This window comes from Chelonus insularis, unplaced genomic scaffold, assembly GCF_013357705.1.
Source record: "Chelonus insularis isolate UGA/USDA-ARS -01 unplaced genomic scaffold, ASM1335770v1 contig_88_pilon, whole genome shotgun sequence".
NCBI classification, from domain to species: domain Eukaryota; kingdom Metazoa; phylum Arthropoda; class Insecta; order Hymenoptera; family Braconidae; genus Chelonus; species Chelonus insularis.
In genome coordinates this window covers 2,020,576-2,035,325 of record NW_023276776.1, presented here as the reverse complement: position 1 = coordinate 2,035,325, position 14,750 = coordinate 2,020,576, and the positions used below count along the sequence as shown (strand labels likewise).

Sequence of the window (14,750 nt, the reverse complement as noted above, 5' to 3'; positions counted from 1 at the left end):
TTTAAAAAATAGCTATTGATGGATGTCATAATTTTTTTATTTAAATAAAATATCAACTTTAGGTCATAAGTGTATCTCATAAAACTATTGACCCTATTGATAATATGTTAAATATGATAAACAGTTAATCTAACTCTATTCAAAATTTAATTATTAATGTTTTTCATAAATTTTCCAATTTCGATAGAATTTTATGGTTATGATAATTCATTTTTGACAATTGTTTACATAATTTTTTTAACATTATATAAATAATTTAAAAGTATTAATTTCTTTAAAATATTAATAATAATAGATCATATTAATAATATAACTATTATTAAAACAATTTTAGATTTATTCTGAATTAAAAAATATTTTGAAAAAAATAAGGAAGTGAATAAATTAATAAACAATGTGCCGCTAAAATTTAAAGGTTAAAATAAACTACAGCGCCATCTAAAAATAATAGTATGCGTGCGCATATTGATCGCGGCATCAATTAAATAAGAGAAGGGAATTTTCAATCATATTTATTCAGTACAACATCAAGTCTCTAAATGTTTAACAGTTTATCAATGATTTATACATATAAATTATTTAGTTATTGTCTAAAAGTATTATAATACCGGTATATATACCGGTTTTAAATTGTTGAAAAATCAATATTCGAAATGATATTACAATACCATTAAATAAAAAAATAATTATTAAATTTTTATCATTGTGGGCTTGGTTCTTATGTGAAACGCAAGCGCCGTTGTGATGATAGATAAAATGGTGAAAATGGTTTAACAAAGGTATCAGTTTGGATAAAAGAATTTCAACGAACAAAGAAGTTGTGAGAGAAGTAAACATAAGGTTGACAACAACTTGATAAGTCATGGCTAGTTTAGCTGGCAGCTCAGCTGGTGGATTCCCAAGGCCACCAACGATGCTCGAACAACTTCTTGAAGAGATTAATTTTCAAAGAACCAAGGAAATGAGACAATTATTGAAAGATGGTTTGTATGTTTTTATGATTGTAGATTTTTAACCTTTAATCAATTTTTCCGAGTATATTCATCTATAGAATATTCCTATAAAATATTGTTTAATAAGTATTATTTGTAATACAAAGTAATATACGAATAAAAAATTAGTCTTCAGTGTTTGAAATTTAATTGTAATTATCAGTAAAATATGAGAAATTTGTTATTATTAAAACTGTAAAATAACATCTGTTTATTGTCTTTTGATAGATTCAGGTTTTGTGATGCTCCAAGGCACAACATACTGGACTGATCTTTTTGTTCGTCACTTTTTATTTCAAGGAGAGCACACTATTGATGGAGATGATCTTCTCTTTTTTGTTCGCAAAAAACACATTAAAACTTCGTCTCGTTATGTTCCAAAATTTGAAACAGAAGTTGATGTTTTTCGTAAAGACAGTAAAAAATTACCAATTGGAGATCCAGACATTGATTGGGAAGAGACTGTCTACCTCAATTTAGTTGTTCATCAATTTGATTATACTCTTACATTAGCTATTTGCACAAGAACAAGTCCCAAAGAATTACAGGTACATTTATATTTAAATATTCATTTTATCTATTTATGATATAAATTTATTAAATGTTTACAGGTCCTTAGAAGACATTCACAAAAAGTATATGCAAGTCCTAGTCGTCGTCGAATGGATGCAAAAGGTGATCTTGAAGAAATGACTTATCCACATATTTGTTTCATGGTTGACAACTTTGATGAAGTATTCTGTGATATATTAGTTAGAGATGGAGAAATGGTATGTGTTGAATTAGTTGCTTCTGATAGAGAAGGAGCTGTTCAAGGAGTTATATTCCTTGGATCAATTAGATATGATGCATTAAAAAAAGTTTATGATGCCAGAGTAAGTATTAACTAATTTTTTAATTATTAATATTACTATTAATAATAATAATAATAATTAATAATTATCATAATACAGTCAAGTTTAAGTACCAAAATGGCACAACGAATGACATTCGGACTCTTCTCAGGCACTTCTTCTCAAAGAATAGAATTTGTACGCATGAAAGGACCTCAAGGTTGATCAATTTAAATTATTAAATTATTTAAATTAAAAAATTTATCTAAATATGATTACATTATATTTATAATAACTTCTATATTTTCAGGAAAAGGACATGCAGAAATGGCTGTGACAAAACCTAAGGGTTCAGGAGCGGAAACTCCAACATCAGAACCGGGATACTCAGCAACAGATGCTCTTTGGGATGCAGATTGGGATGATGCTGAAGAATTATTTATGTATCGACACCAACGACGTCTTTCAGATCCAAGTTCTAATCTCAATAATTTCGTACGTGGTGGTTGGAGAACAAAGCCAGACTCAGCTGGAACAAAGGCTAGATCTGAGAATGAAGGACTTGATTCTATGGCAAATGGATTGAATGAAATTGAAGCTGGTGATGTTCGAGACGGTGAATATAATTTAATGAATCATTCAATTTTGGTTTATAACATTCAGTAAATAATAAGAGATATTTAAAACATTTATAATTATAATCATATCGTTTTTCTTGTAATCAAATAATTAGTTTTATTATCCTTATTGATTGATATTTTTCAAGTATTTAATAAGATTTTTTTTAATTTAAGTAATAAGAATAATAATCAAACTGCATGATTCCAATCCTTTGGGAGCGGAGAAGGCAGAAAAATACGAACGAGTGACGACTTTATATCGATATAATCCATTTAAATAACATCCGTAGTGATATGTTTATTCTCTCTTCTTCTCTCTCGATTATAATTCAATACCCTTTTGGCCCTGAGAAAAGTAGAAAATTAATAGAATCTTATACTCATACATTATCATCATTATTGATGGTTGAATAAAATTTACTGTGACAATATTTTGAATGTAATTAAGCCAAAAAAAGTTTAAGATTTATTAATTTATAGCTGAAAGACATCCTAGCAGCTGGGGCGGTCGGGTTGCATCCCCTGTACGTCACAAAGATAATCGTAGAAGTCCTCGGTCAAGACGAAGACAATCGTCTAGAGAACGAAGTGAGTCTAAGGATTCCATAGATACGCGATCTGAGAATGAAAATTGTTTATCACCGAGACGATTTATCGGTGAGTCGCGTTTATCTTCTTCCACAAAAAATTTTTTACATCAAAAAGAAGCTTAAAAAATAGAGAAAAATAATTAATTTACCAAACTGAGGATTATATCAATCAATAATTGATAATTTAGGAACTCCAAAACGTCGTCAACGGCATCAGTCTCTTCGTCATCATTATCATCATCATCATCATCACCATCATCATCACAATATTGAAGTTGGATCAGAATCATTATTAACAACAGCAGGAGAATTAACTGATGATAATGTAATGCAAAAACTAGATGCTGGTGCAATTCTAGTTCATGGAAAAGAAGAATTACCACTAGGTTATGGTAATAATGAAGATAATAGAAGAATATCCAGTTATCCAATGAATATTGAATCACGAAGAAATGGAGAAGCTTTAGATTTTCATGAAAATCCATTAGATTATCGACCAAAATCAAGACATCAACCACGACGATATTTTAGTGATGATGAAATTCTTGGAGTGATGAGTCGAAAGAATACTAGACCACTCAATGAAGATCATGTTAATCGAGTTGATAGTATTGAAAATATTCAAGATAATAATTGTTCACAATTTGGTCAAGAACCAGTGAAAGATAAAAATGCAAATGCTCGAATATCTAAATTAATCAATATGACGCACAAACAAAGTGCTACTCTTCCAAGACGACGTAGGAGACGTGCATTATCCGGAAGCTTGATTGGCAATCATCCTCTTCCACCACATCGAGTTACTCCTGATGGAACTGCTATCTACTACTGGTGCGAACTCCCGCGCCGCCCCGGCTCTCAGGGTAATTTGAATCCCCCGTAAATTACGTAAAAAATTATATCATGTCTGACCAATGGGCTACAATCCCTCTTCTTTTCTTCAGAGTGTCGTCACTCGTCCGGTTTTACACGATATTTATTTGATAAATAATTATTCGTATTTTTTATCAATCAAGTTCATATTTTTTAATATTTAATTTATTAATACATGCAAATATCAATAAATAATGTATTTTTAAGTTCTATAATAACGTTATATTAAATGCTCGATTATTTCTATGAAAAATACATGAGAAAAACTGAGCATTAAATATCTTATTTTATCCATTTTCAGTTTTTATTACTATTGATTATTTTATTTCTGTGATAAAAATTTTGATTGTCAATAAAATTATTCAAATTATGATTTTATAATGACAATTATTATTGTTATTATTATTTTATTAACATAATTTTCATTTAAATAATTGGATGATAAATAAATTTCTAAATTTTTCGTTTTTTTATATTTTGATGAAGGTTCTAAGGATACTAGCCTCGGTCAAAATAATTAATTTATTTTATTTAAACACCTAAAGTATTTATATATTAATTTTTTTTTCAATAGAACTGGACGATGGAGCTTATAATCCACTTTGGACAATGAGGGGATTTACCCAAACATTTCATTTTTGGAAGGAAACTAGGAGAGCGCAATCAATACCTTTGAATGCATTTTTAACATATATAACTTTGCCTTGGTGGAGTATTGCAAAAGGTAATTTAACTTTTATTACAATCAATTGTATTTTAATAATAATTTTAATTAAATATTCAGTCTATTAAAAATTTAAAAAAATTTTTCAGATATATTGGACCATCGAGAAGATCCAATTTTAACATTTTAGCTAATAGCTGGTCTCAGTATTTTCGTCTTTTTATTCAAAAATAATTTATCTCATATTTCGATTAATTTATGTAAAAAATACGGACACAATATAATTGACTTTATTTGTAAGAATTAACTATAGTTTCTATTTTTATTTCCCTCCCATGTTTGTGGTTAAATAGAAAGATAACATGTAAAGGTTTATAAAGTCAAGCAAACTTTTTTATAATTCAGTCTTCTTGTGAGTGTTCAAATTTTATATTGTAATAATTTAAACGATATAAAAATAAATAAACAATCATAATGAAGATAATCATTAACGTAATTGCTTATATCATTATTCACAATTTGTCGATTGTTTTAACACAAGATTATTTAGTTAACTCATCTGATGATTTTTATTCATATAAACGTAAGTTTAAATCATTAATCTGACTTTAATTATGATTTAAATTAAATAACTTCATTAATGATACTTGAATAGCTCGAATAGGTCGATACAAAGCAGCAGTAAAACCTTCAGGAGAAAATGTAACTCTGCCTAAATCATTTCCAAAATCAAAAAATTCATTTAAAAATATTATCCCACGTACACATAAAAGAGGAAAAATAGTGGGTAAGTTTGCATATATTTGATACTGAAAATAACTTTTTAATGAATATTTTATTATTAAAATGAAAGAATGTCGAGGAATGACAAAAAAGCTGCATAAAATGGGAAAAGAAGTAATATGCAAACCGAGAAAAACTTTAGTCAAATTAAATCCAGACCCAGGATACATTTATATTCCTGATGTAATCTTGATAGATAGATGTGATGGTCGTTGTGGACATGATAGCCAGTCTTGTATGCCTATTGAATCGACATCTAGCAAAGTCTTGGTTCAAAGAATGCAAATTGGTTCTTTCGATTCTCCTTGTTACGAGCTTGATGTTGAAAAACATACAAGATGCAAGTGAGTTCTTGTAACTTTGTCTGGTTTATATAAAGAAATAAGAATTTTTAAATAGTAAAAATCGATAAAGGATGTGGTTTTACATATTTCAATTATAATATTTTTTTTTCTTTTTTTATTTTATTTTGATCAACCGGATTTTCCTTAGATGTGGTTGTGATTTAACGCCAGATGATTGTAATTCTCGTCAAAGATTTAACGATGATGAATGTGTATGTGAATGCAACAATCTTTATGAACAATTGGACTGTACCTCGAAAGATGGTATGTACTGGAATCGAGAAACTTGTCGATGTTCTTGCTCAATAGAAGAAGAAACTTGTTCAGATGGATTGATGTGGATTCCTTCACTCTGCAGGTAAAAATAGAGGCAAAAAATCATTACAATATAGCATTTCATTTATTATCAATGTAATTGAATATAAATTGTTTTCTAGATGTGCTCAAGTCATGGTAGATGGCTAAATTGATTCAAGTATTGCAATATGATTTATTAATTACCATAACAATGTTTTATAAGTTCATGAATCTATTACTGGATAATCTCCAAAATTATTCCAAGTGTGATCCCATAGCATTGGATTAGCTCGAGGATCTGATTTAACTTTACGTGGAGGAACTGCTGTTTCATTCCATCTTCTTAATTCTTTTTTTAATTTCTCTAACATTTCACTATGTCTGAAAAAAATAATAATAAATCATACAAACAATTAATGTATTAATTCAATTAATTAAATTGTATTAAATAAAATATAAGTGTATTTGAAAACGAACAACTTACTCTACTGCAAGATTGTTAAATTCACATGGATCCTTTTGAATGTTAAAAAGACATGGTGCCATTTGTGGTCGACATTTAGCTAAGGTATTATTTTGTGCACCACAATTAATTCGAGTATCTTCTCGAAGTCTCTTAATTAACTCTGGAGTCAACGGAAATCCCAATTCTAAAACTGCTTGGCCAGTTAGACTTTTGATGACCTCATTGGCTTCATAAGGTAATTCCCAAGTAGAAAAACCGTACCATCCATTCCAGGAACCTTTATATGTTTCTCCTAATTTATAAACATTACATCATCAAATATTGTCAATTAAGTAATCAATAATACATTAAAAATAATTTATAAATGATGAATATCATTATGTTCAATTAGTACTATACTAAACCTTTCACTATTTTCCAATCATCCAAGGTGACAGCTGCAGCACCGTAAATATCATCAATATTATGGACAATGACACGTCGCGGTGATGATTCTCGGTTATTTAGTGCATTCCACATATCCAAACCATCAAGATTAGCAGGAAGAGAAGAATAATTACCTCCTGATGCAATTGTCATGAGTGTTGGTAGCCAATCTGTTATGTCCATTGGCTGTTTATAGACTCTTCCCGGTTGAGAAAGTTTTGAATACCATACTAAACCAGTCCCTCTTACACCACCTATTACAAGAGTATATTTATTAACATTTTTTCGAAAGATTTGAAAATTATTTTAATTAAAAAAAATATATAGATTTCTCACCTTCCCAATAAGTATTTTTAACTCCACGAAGAGGAAAGTTTGATGCAAAATTATCATTAAATCCAGCAGCTGGTCCACCATTATCCGTAGAGAATATAATAACCGAATCATTTAACATTGATTGTCTTCTCAAAGCATTAACAATTGCACCAACTGATTGATCAAGCTTCCCTAATATTGCTGCGAATCTTCTTCGTTTATAGTTTTTGATATGATTAAATTTCATCACTTCTTCATCTGATACTGGAAGAGGATTATATGGATTTGCAGAATGAACAGCACAATGTGCAATATATAAAAATAAAGGATCAGATGTATTGTGATTTTGAATTACTTTGATAGCTTCTTTAGTAAAAACATCTGTAGAATATTGACCATGAAGATCCCAAGCTGGTTCAAGATTTCTTCGCATGTCCATACCCCAGTAGGGCTATAAAAAATACAAACTAACTACATTAAAATATAATATTAAAGTTATTAAATCAATTATTTAATATAAATAATTATTTACCCATTCAACAGCTGTATGATCAAAGTAATCATGATGACCAGTCCAGTAACCAGTATGGCTTTCAAAGCCCCGATAAGTTGGGGTATATTTTTTTTTAAAATGACCTAAATGCCATTTTCCTACAATATGATTCCTGTAACCAAGATCTCGTAAATATTCAGGCAAGATTTTTTCATTTAATGATAATCCCCATGGCTCTGCGCCCATAATAACCTAGGATAAACACTTGACTTTATTCTTCTTCTTAATATAATGAGATTACATGATATAAAAGAAATATAATTTACTTACTCCATGCTGCATTCCAGTGTGAATTGGATACTTTCCAGTCATAAGAGCACTTCTTGAAGGTGAACATATTGGTGCAACGTAATATCTATTCAAAATTACCCCGGTATAAGCTAAAGCATCAATATTTGGCGTTTTTATGTCTCCTGATCCATGAAAACCTACATCATACCAGCCCTAATAAACATAATCATCATTATTATTAATCCATAAAAGAAATATTTCAAGTTTTTAAATCTAAACTTTGATCATCTTTTTATTTATTTACTTCATTTATTCTTAGTTTTAATTTTTATCTTATTATTTTTTTTTCTCATTCATTGGAGTATTTTATGATCGAAAGAGAACTAATTTTACAAAATATTTATCAACAAGTATTATCATCTATCGCAACAAACTAAATCAATAATTACTGATGCAATTGCTTACCAAGTCATCTGCAAGGATAAAAATGATGTGAGGTGATTTTGCCAAGGTTAGCTTATTCAGACCACACAAGAAGATGAAGCCGATACCAATCCACATTGTAAACTGATAATCCTACAAAAAACTAACCCAAATTCTTGACAACATTTAAGAAGGTTCTTTTTACCCAAAAAATTTTTCCCTCTTAATACGTAATTATTTTCATGAATGATTTATCAATTATTTTACTGACCATCACACGACTATTTCAGATGATATTTCCGGCTGCTGAGTCGGACGATTGACTCGCGTGACGTTGCTCGTCTACCAAGGGAGAAAGAAAATGAGACAGAAGTTGCGATGATGAACATTCAGAGTAAGCCACAATGACCAACTGGTGTTATGTAGTGGGAGCATACTCTTTAATTTCCTCTTTATTTTTTGCTTCTCCACTACATCGATCACATGTCATTGAACTCCTACCTGACTTCCTGACGTTTTCTTAACATTTTATCTTTCCAAAAATTTATAATATTTTTTTTCAACTATTGTTAAACTATATTTCCAACTTGTCATTTTATTTAACAAAGAATGGTAATTTTATACTATCGCGGTCCCCTCCCTCGTTATTTGGCTCTAGAAAATCGAAAAATCAACATTTTGGAGTGATTTTTTTTCTAAAATCTTCGTTTTACAGCGGATTTACGAAAAAAATTATGAAAATGAAAAAAAAATGAAGATTTATATTGGTTTCAGAGCTTTAAATGTTCATGTAAATGCACTTATTCACGTATAATTGTTGATAACTTTTTTACAAACAAACAATTCTCTTTTTTACTCTTATTCTTGTGTCAATTATTTAAAACAAAAAAAAAAAACTGTTCACATTTTTATATTGCCATTATTTATCATAAATAATAAAACTCTTTCAAACATTCCATTATTGATTAATAAAAATATTTATTAAATCATTAGAAATATTTTTTTTTTAAATACTTATCAATGAATTTAACTTTTTATTTTTTTAACTGCATAAACATTGACACTTTTAAATGTAATCAATGTTTTTTTAAATATTTTAATTTATCAAGATTCGTTGAATAATAATATATTATAGATGAAATATATTACATAAATTCCATTGATAATAAAATGAATGTCTTATCATGAACTTCCACCCGGAGTAGGTAAAAATGTATTACATGTGATTTTAAAGAAATATTTAACATAAAATAAATGATAAAGATGGTCCGATTTTTGTTTGTACATTAAATAAGTATTATATATATTAAACTTTTTTCTAGTATAATTATTGATTGTGATAAAAAATAAAATGCATACTTGTGAATGTATGTGTATATGTAAAGAATGACCTAGGAAATCTTTCTGATGACACAATCAGTATTTTTGGTGCTACACGTTACCGTGCATTTTGCAATGAAATTAGTATGACTGTTTTATTGAATTCCCTTGAGGTTTTCTACCATTCATCCTCAATTATCATTTATTATATGATTATAGCATGTCGTTAATGATTTACCTTTAACCTGTTAAATAAATATAATAAATACCTTTTTAAAAAAATCATGTAATAATAAATATTATAGAGAAGCTTTATAAAAATGGCTTGTTTGTGGTTTTATTGGAGGTAATTGAAAACACGTTGGCCAATATTCTAGACTCTCGCGAGAGTGGACAATCCGATGATGATGATGATGATGAAGACCCGGAGGTCGATTGTATGCCAAAGAGAAAAGTTGGACCGCCCGCGAAGGAGGAAGAGGCTTCTCTTTTACTCCCTATGCTTATTTTTTTTTTTTCTTCTTCTTTTTTTCTTTATATTCTCATCGTCAGTTAATATAAAGGAAGAAGCAAAATTGAGAGACGATTGAAGCGCTTAGTCGCTTCTACGATGAATCTAAAGTCTTTCTCTTCATCAATTCTGTCCCACCTCTTTTCTTTATAGTTGTTATTTCTCTCTTCATATGTGAATTATCGTTTTTTTCGTATTATAATTACTGTAAGACTGGAAAAAAGAATAAATAAAATAAAAGATATTCCTTCGACAACAGGAACCGACACGGCTCGTTAACGAACAAATTAAACCATCAGTAAAAGTTATTTTTAACGGTGCCACATGGATAAAACTTTGTAGTAATTTTTACTAGTTAATTTACGGTAAAAATTACTAGAAACAAATACTTAAAAATTACTAGGTTTTTTTTTTTTTGGTAAAAATAGCTAGAAAAATTTAGTAAAAATTATTTTTGTTGGTAAAAATTACTGGGAAAAAAATATTAAAAATTCTTATTTCGGTAATTTTATAGTAATTTTTACTAGTAAAAAAAAAAATTAAAAATTACCAAAATTTTTTTGCTATTTTTAATAAAAGAAAATTTATAATTTTTAATTTTTTGCTGGTAATTATTACCGTAAATTGACTAGTAAAAATTACTGTAAAAAATTTTATCCGTGTAAAGGTCTAGTATTTACCACTGGGAGTTTTATAATTACCTTAATTATATTATAAATGATTATTATTATTATTTAAAATAATCTAAAAGTATTAAATCTTATTTTTCAATGAATAAAATATAATTTTAAATTCATAATTATTTCACTATAAATATGATTATTCACTTTTTAACTCTGACCCATGGACTACGAAATCATGTCTAATTTATTAGACAGAATGGAATTGTATACATATATTGTTACGAAATAAGTAGTTATTTGAGTAGTATATTATATAGAGCATCAGACAAGAATGGAGAGATGAGCTTATAAGTTTATTTCACCAATAGAGTAGCAATTACTCGCCTCGATTATTCTTCTCTCTTCTCCTCCGATTATTTATCTCTCACTAACGAGTGATAACAACACAAGTATCTTAAATTTCCGGAGTATTTTATTTACGTCCGTAACATTATCATATTTTTACTCCTAATTTATGTTTACAATTTTTTTAATTACACTTTTTCGTCAACTTACTGGCACATTAGGGTTGACTTTTTTTTATTACTTCTTGCGAAAATATATTATCAAAAAAGTTTACTTCAAGTTTTAATTCAATAAAAAAAAAAAAAAACACTAGAATTTTTTTTTCTCCTCTTCTTTCTTCTAAACACAAAAAAGGATTCTTTGATACAATTTATTTTAATACCAAAATAAAATTAGTTGAGATTGAAAAACCATTTTTAGATTTACTCAAATATCAAATTGAAAAAAAATTATTTTTAAATACATCCAAAAATAAGTTGGAAATTTTCTGGAAAAAAAAAAAAACAAATTTATTTTAAAAAAAAACATATTTAAGAATAAAAATAATGTTATTTATATAAGACTAATTACCGGATGCATTTTATTAAACATATCGGTGCATTTTTAATTATAAATAGTATCCACATATGATAAGAAAAATTTTAAAATAGAATTTTTTTAATATCTCATTTCAACTATTAAACAGATTATTTATATTCAATGATAATTAAATGTGTCCAATCGACACAAAACTTTTTTTACAAGCGTTATACTTATAGGCGTCCTGTCACGTGGTCAAGATAAGAGATACTGAAGGAAGAAATAAATCTTTCTCAACAGCCTCTCCCAAGTCTTGGTTTAAAAATCTCACCTAAAATACATACACACACATATATACATAAATTTACCACTCAATTTCAAGATGTATCCACATTTTTTTCTCCCATTTCAGGTAATTGCACTATTATTATTATTCACTTCCGGCAATGTAATAAAATTGCATTGGTAAAAACCATGACAAGCTGGAAAAAAAAATTTTCTATTATTTATCCTATATTATTAAATTAATTTAATTTTTAATGAATATAAAGTAAATAAATAAATAAGTGATCGTGATAGGAAATATAAATAGTAGTTTGCAATTCCAAAGTATTTATTCTGAATTACGTAAATAATTATATCATATTATTGATATTAATCACTAGGAAATAACCTGAAAATGAAATTAAACAATTATTAATGAAGAGAGTAAATAAATCACACGATGAGAAAAACACTTAGTCATCGTACTGCATAACTATATCAGTTATAATCTACTGCTTGTGATGGCCAATCTTCATCGTCAATTATATTATTAAATGTTGTAATATTATACAACACATTGGATCAATAAAGAGATAATGATTATTAATTTTTAGTTAACATTAAATGATAATATAAATCAATTATATATCTATACAATAAATTTGATAAATATTTTTAAATAAATTAATTTAAAAACAAACCTTTTTTTTGTCTTATATTTTAAAAATATTATTGTCAACATATAGATTAACGTAAAAACTATACTTTTATCAAAGTTCAAAATGGTATAAAAAGATAGTTTAATTAAGCTTGGTCGACTTTGTACTAGATTATTACAGAACTAAATAATGATGTAAAATAATAATTAATCATATGAAAAATATATTTGAAAGGAAATAATTGGAAGTTTTTAGATTGAAATAATATATTAGCCAAATTGAACTACTTTTTCAAGGAGACAAGGGATAGTGAATCATCAAAGCTTGCGTCAAGTTTTACTGTGTACGTGTTGTTAATTTCTAAGAACACCTTTCAAGGTAAATTGATATTCACCTACTGGAATTTCTCAGCTTTTGTATGTCACTACCCCATGATAGCCAAGTCATTTGCACAATAAAAAAGTGACATAAAAACGTATCAAGAAATGCAATTTATTATAGTGATACTTAAATATATATATATATATTTCTTATTCTCTTTTCTAACTCATTGCGCAATATCAGTCAGTTATTTAATGTTAGACAACTTGTACAATATTTTAAAAGTGTATGTTAAGAATGAAATAATATTATCAATTGTACTAGTGTGTATAGATGTAGTAGGGTTATTGTCAATTTAAAAGATCACTTGTGTGTTTGCAACGACGCCTGCGGTTCATTAACGATGCTTCCATGAAAATAACTTCATGTTAAAAGAGAATCCACGAGATTGATGACTAATCAGTAAGTTGGTCACGGTGATCATAGAACATGACAGTTAAGTATAATTTAACCACTATCCTGACTACCTGTTGGTTGATTTGTAACACGCACCGGTATCCTGCGTAATTAATAGTTAATGTCACATCAACATCACTTTATGATGTTATTGTGATAAAAATAATCATTTTAAATTATCAATAAATTTCGTTTTATTATAATAACAAACATTATGATTTAATAAAAGTTGATAAATGATAAAAATTAGAATAGATGTCATTGACAGGATATTATTATTTAAAAAAAAAAATATTTAATTAAATCATAATATTAATTTAATAAAAAATATAATTAATTAAATATTTTTTATATTTAATTATACAATATTTGGGGGAATAATTATATTTAAATATATTTTCAAAATAAAATATATTTTATTTTAAGAATATATTAATGTATATTAAAATATAATTATTCAATTAAATCTTGCATAATTGAATATAAAAAAATATGTTATTATATTTAATTATATTTTAATATATTTTTAATCTGAAATATTTTGTATTTTAAAAATATATTTATATATGTATCAAAAGAATTTAATTATTTGGCCCAATCTTGTATAATTAAATATAAAAAAATATGTCATTATATATTAAATATATTTAATTATATTTTAATATATTTTTAATCTAAAATTTTTTGTATTTTAAAAATATATTTATATATATCAAAAGAATTTAATTATATGAGCAAATCTTGTATAATTAAATATAAAAAAAGTTTAATTATATAATTGGCAATATAAATATATTTAATTATATTTTAATATATTTTTGAAATGAAATATATTTTTTGTTGATACTTGGAATGAAATGAAGTGTATTAAATATGACATAGTATTGACATCGCGATTCTGAAAATTCATTCTAGTTTATTGAGATAATTTAAATGAAGCAAATGAAATTAAAAACAATAATATTTTTACCTGGTAACTAGTCACTCTTTCTGAACGGTTCTGTGAAACTTGTGATCGATAATGTCCCGGAAAGGTATGAAATCATCACGTTTCTCGCACTTGGCCGCATATAACCCCGTTTTTTTTTTTTTTATATTTTTCCCACTACACATCTATGTATATATCTTTCATATGTGTGTTTATTTTACTCCTTTTATATTTTGTATTATTGATTATATGCTTCATTACCTTTTATTTACTTGACGTTTTTCAAATTTTATTACACAATATTTAGAAATTTTTACAATCAAATTTCTCTCATTTATTATTTATTATTTAATAAATAAATTTAATGAAAGTTTAAAAAAACAATCAAAAGTAA

The 14,750-nt window shown here is 27.0% G+C and overlaps 3 protein-coding genes across 7 annotated transcripts; 2 read left to right on the top strand and 1 right to left on the bottom strand.

Annotated features, from left to right (window-relative positions):
* Positions 1–534: 534 nt before the first annotated feature.
* LOC118071675 (uncharacterized protein KIAA0930 homolog) lies at positions 535–4,849 on the top strand. 2 transcript variants are annotated; one of them, XM_035090982.1, is made up of 9 exons: positions 535–983; positions 1,221–1,540; positions 1,604–1,867; positions 1,946–2,045; positions 2,136–2,441; positions 2,926–3,102; positions 3,224–3,898; positions 4,483–4,632; positions 4,722–4,849. In XM_035090982.1, the coding sequence occupies exons 1-9, from the start codon at positions 863–865 to the stop codon at positions 4,760–4,762; spliced, it is 2,154 nt and encodes a 717-aa protein (XP_034946873.1). In that variant the 5' UTR covers positions 535–862; the 3' UTR covers positions 4,763–4,849. The 2 variants fall into 2 exon arrangements, with proteins under 2 accessions (XP_034946873.1, XP_034946875.1); XM_035090984.1 differs by lacking the exons at positions 2,926–3,102; positions 3,224–3,898.
* Positions 4,850–4,997: 148 nt separating this feature from the next.
* LOC118071952 (vascular endothelial growth factor A-A-like) lies at positions 4,998–6,487 on the top strand. 2 transcript variants are annotated; one of them, XM_035091460.1, is made up of 5 exons: positions 4,998–5,155; positions 5,237–5,359; positions 5,426–5,699; positions 5,848–6,057; positions 6,137–6,487. In XM_035091460.1, the coding sequence occupies exons 1-5, from the start codon at positions 5,047–5,049 to the stop codon at positions 6,162–6,164; spliced, it is 744 nt and encodes a 247-aa protein (XP_034947351.1). In that variant the 5' UTR covers positions 4,998–5,046; the 3' UTR covers positions 6,165–6,487. The 2 variants fall into 2 exon arrangements, with proteins under 2 accessions (XP_034947351.1, XP_034947350.1); XM_035091459.1 differs by having other exon boundaries at positions 5,228–5,359.
* Positions 5,566–9,145, bottom strand: LOC118071951 (arylsulfatase B-like). Of its 3 annotated transcripts, none has more exons than XM_035091455.1 (9): positions 8,682–9,145; positions 8,453–8,563; positions 8,027–8,200; positions 7,736–7,948; positions 7,225–7,654; positions 6,867–7,142; positions 6,481–6,754; positions 6,201–6,377; positions 5,566–6,051 (listed from the first exon to the last, which is right to left on the bottom strand). In XM_035091455.1, exons 1-8 carry the CDS (start codon positions 8,682–8,684, stop codon positions 6,221–6,223), a joined length of 1,638 nt encoding a protein of 545 aa, XP_034947346.1. In that variant the 5' UTR covers positions 8,685–9,145; the 3' UTR covers positions 5,566–6,051; positions 6,201–6,220. The 3 variants fall into 3 exon arrangements, with proteins under 3 accessions (XP_034947346.1, XP_034947349.1, XP_034947347.1); XM_035091458.1 differs by having other exon boundaries at positions 8,453–8,573; positions 8,682–9,144; XM_035091456.1 differs by having other exon boundaries at positions 8,453–9,144.
* Between the last annotated feature and the right edge of the window lie 5,605 nt (positions 9,146–14,750).

Coding starts and splice junctions, on each gene's coding strand:
- LOC118071675 (XM_035090982.1), top strand. CDS start 863: ATGGCTAGTTTAGCTGGCAGCTCAGCTGGTGGATTCCCAAGGCCACCA. Junction 2,442..2,925: donor AGCTGGTGATGTTCGAGACG/GTGAATATAATT, acceptor ATTAATTTATAG/CTGAAAGACATCCTAGCAGC. Junction 3,103..3,223: donor ATCACCGAGACGATTTATCG/GTGAGTCGCGTT, acceptor TTGATAATTTAG/GAACTCCAAAACGTCGTCAA.
- LOC118071952 (XM_035091459.1), top strand. CDS start 5,047: ATGAAGATAATCATTAACGTAATTGCTTATATCATTATTCACAATTTG. Junction 5,360..5,425: donor TAAAAGAGGAAAAATAGTGG/GTAAGTTTGCAT, acceptor TTAAAATGAAAG/AATGTCGAGGAATGACAAAA. Junction 6,058..6,136: donor TGGATTCCTTCACTCTGCAG/GTAAAAATAGAG, acceptor ATTGTTTTCTAG/ATGTGCTCAAGTCATGGTAG.
- LOC118071951 (XM_035091455.1), bottom strand. Junction 7,949..8,026: donor ACACTGGAATGCAGCATGGA/GTAAGTAAATTA, acceptor TGTTTATCCTAG/GTTATTATGGGCGCAGAGCC. Junction 6,378..6,480: donor TTTAACAATCTTGCAGTAGA/GTAAGTTGTTCG, acceptor TATTTTTTTCAG/ACATAGTGAAATGTTAGAGA.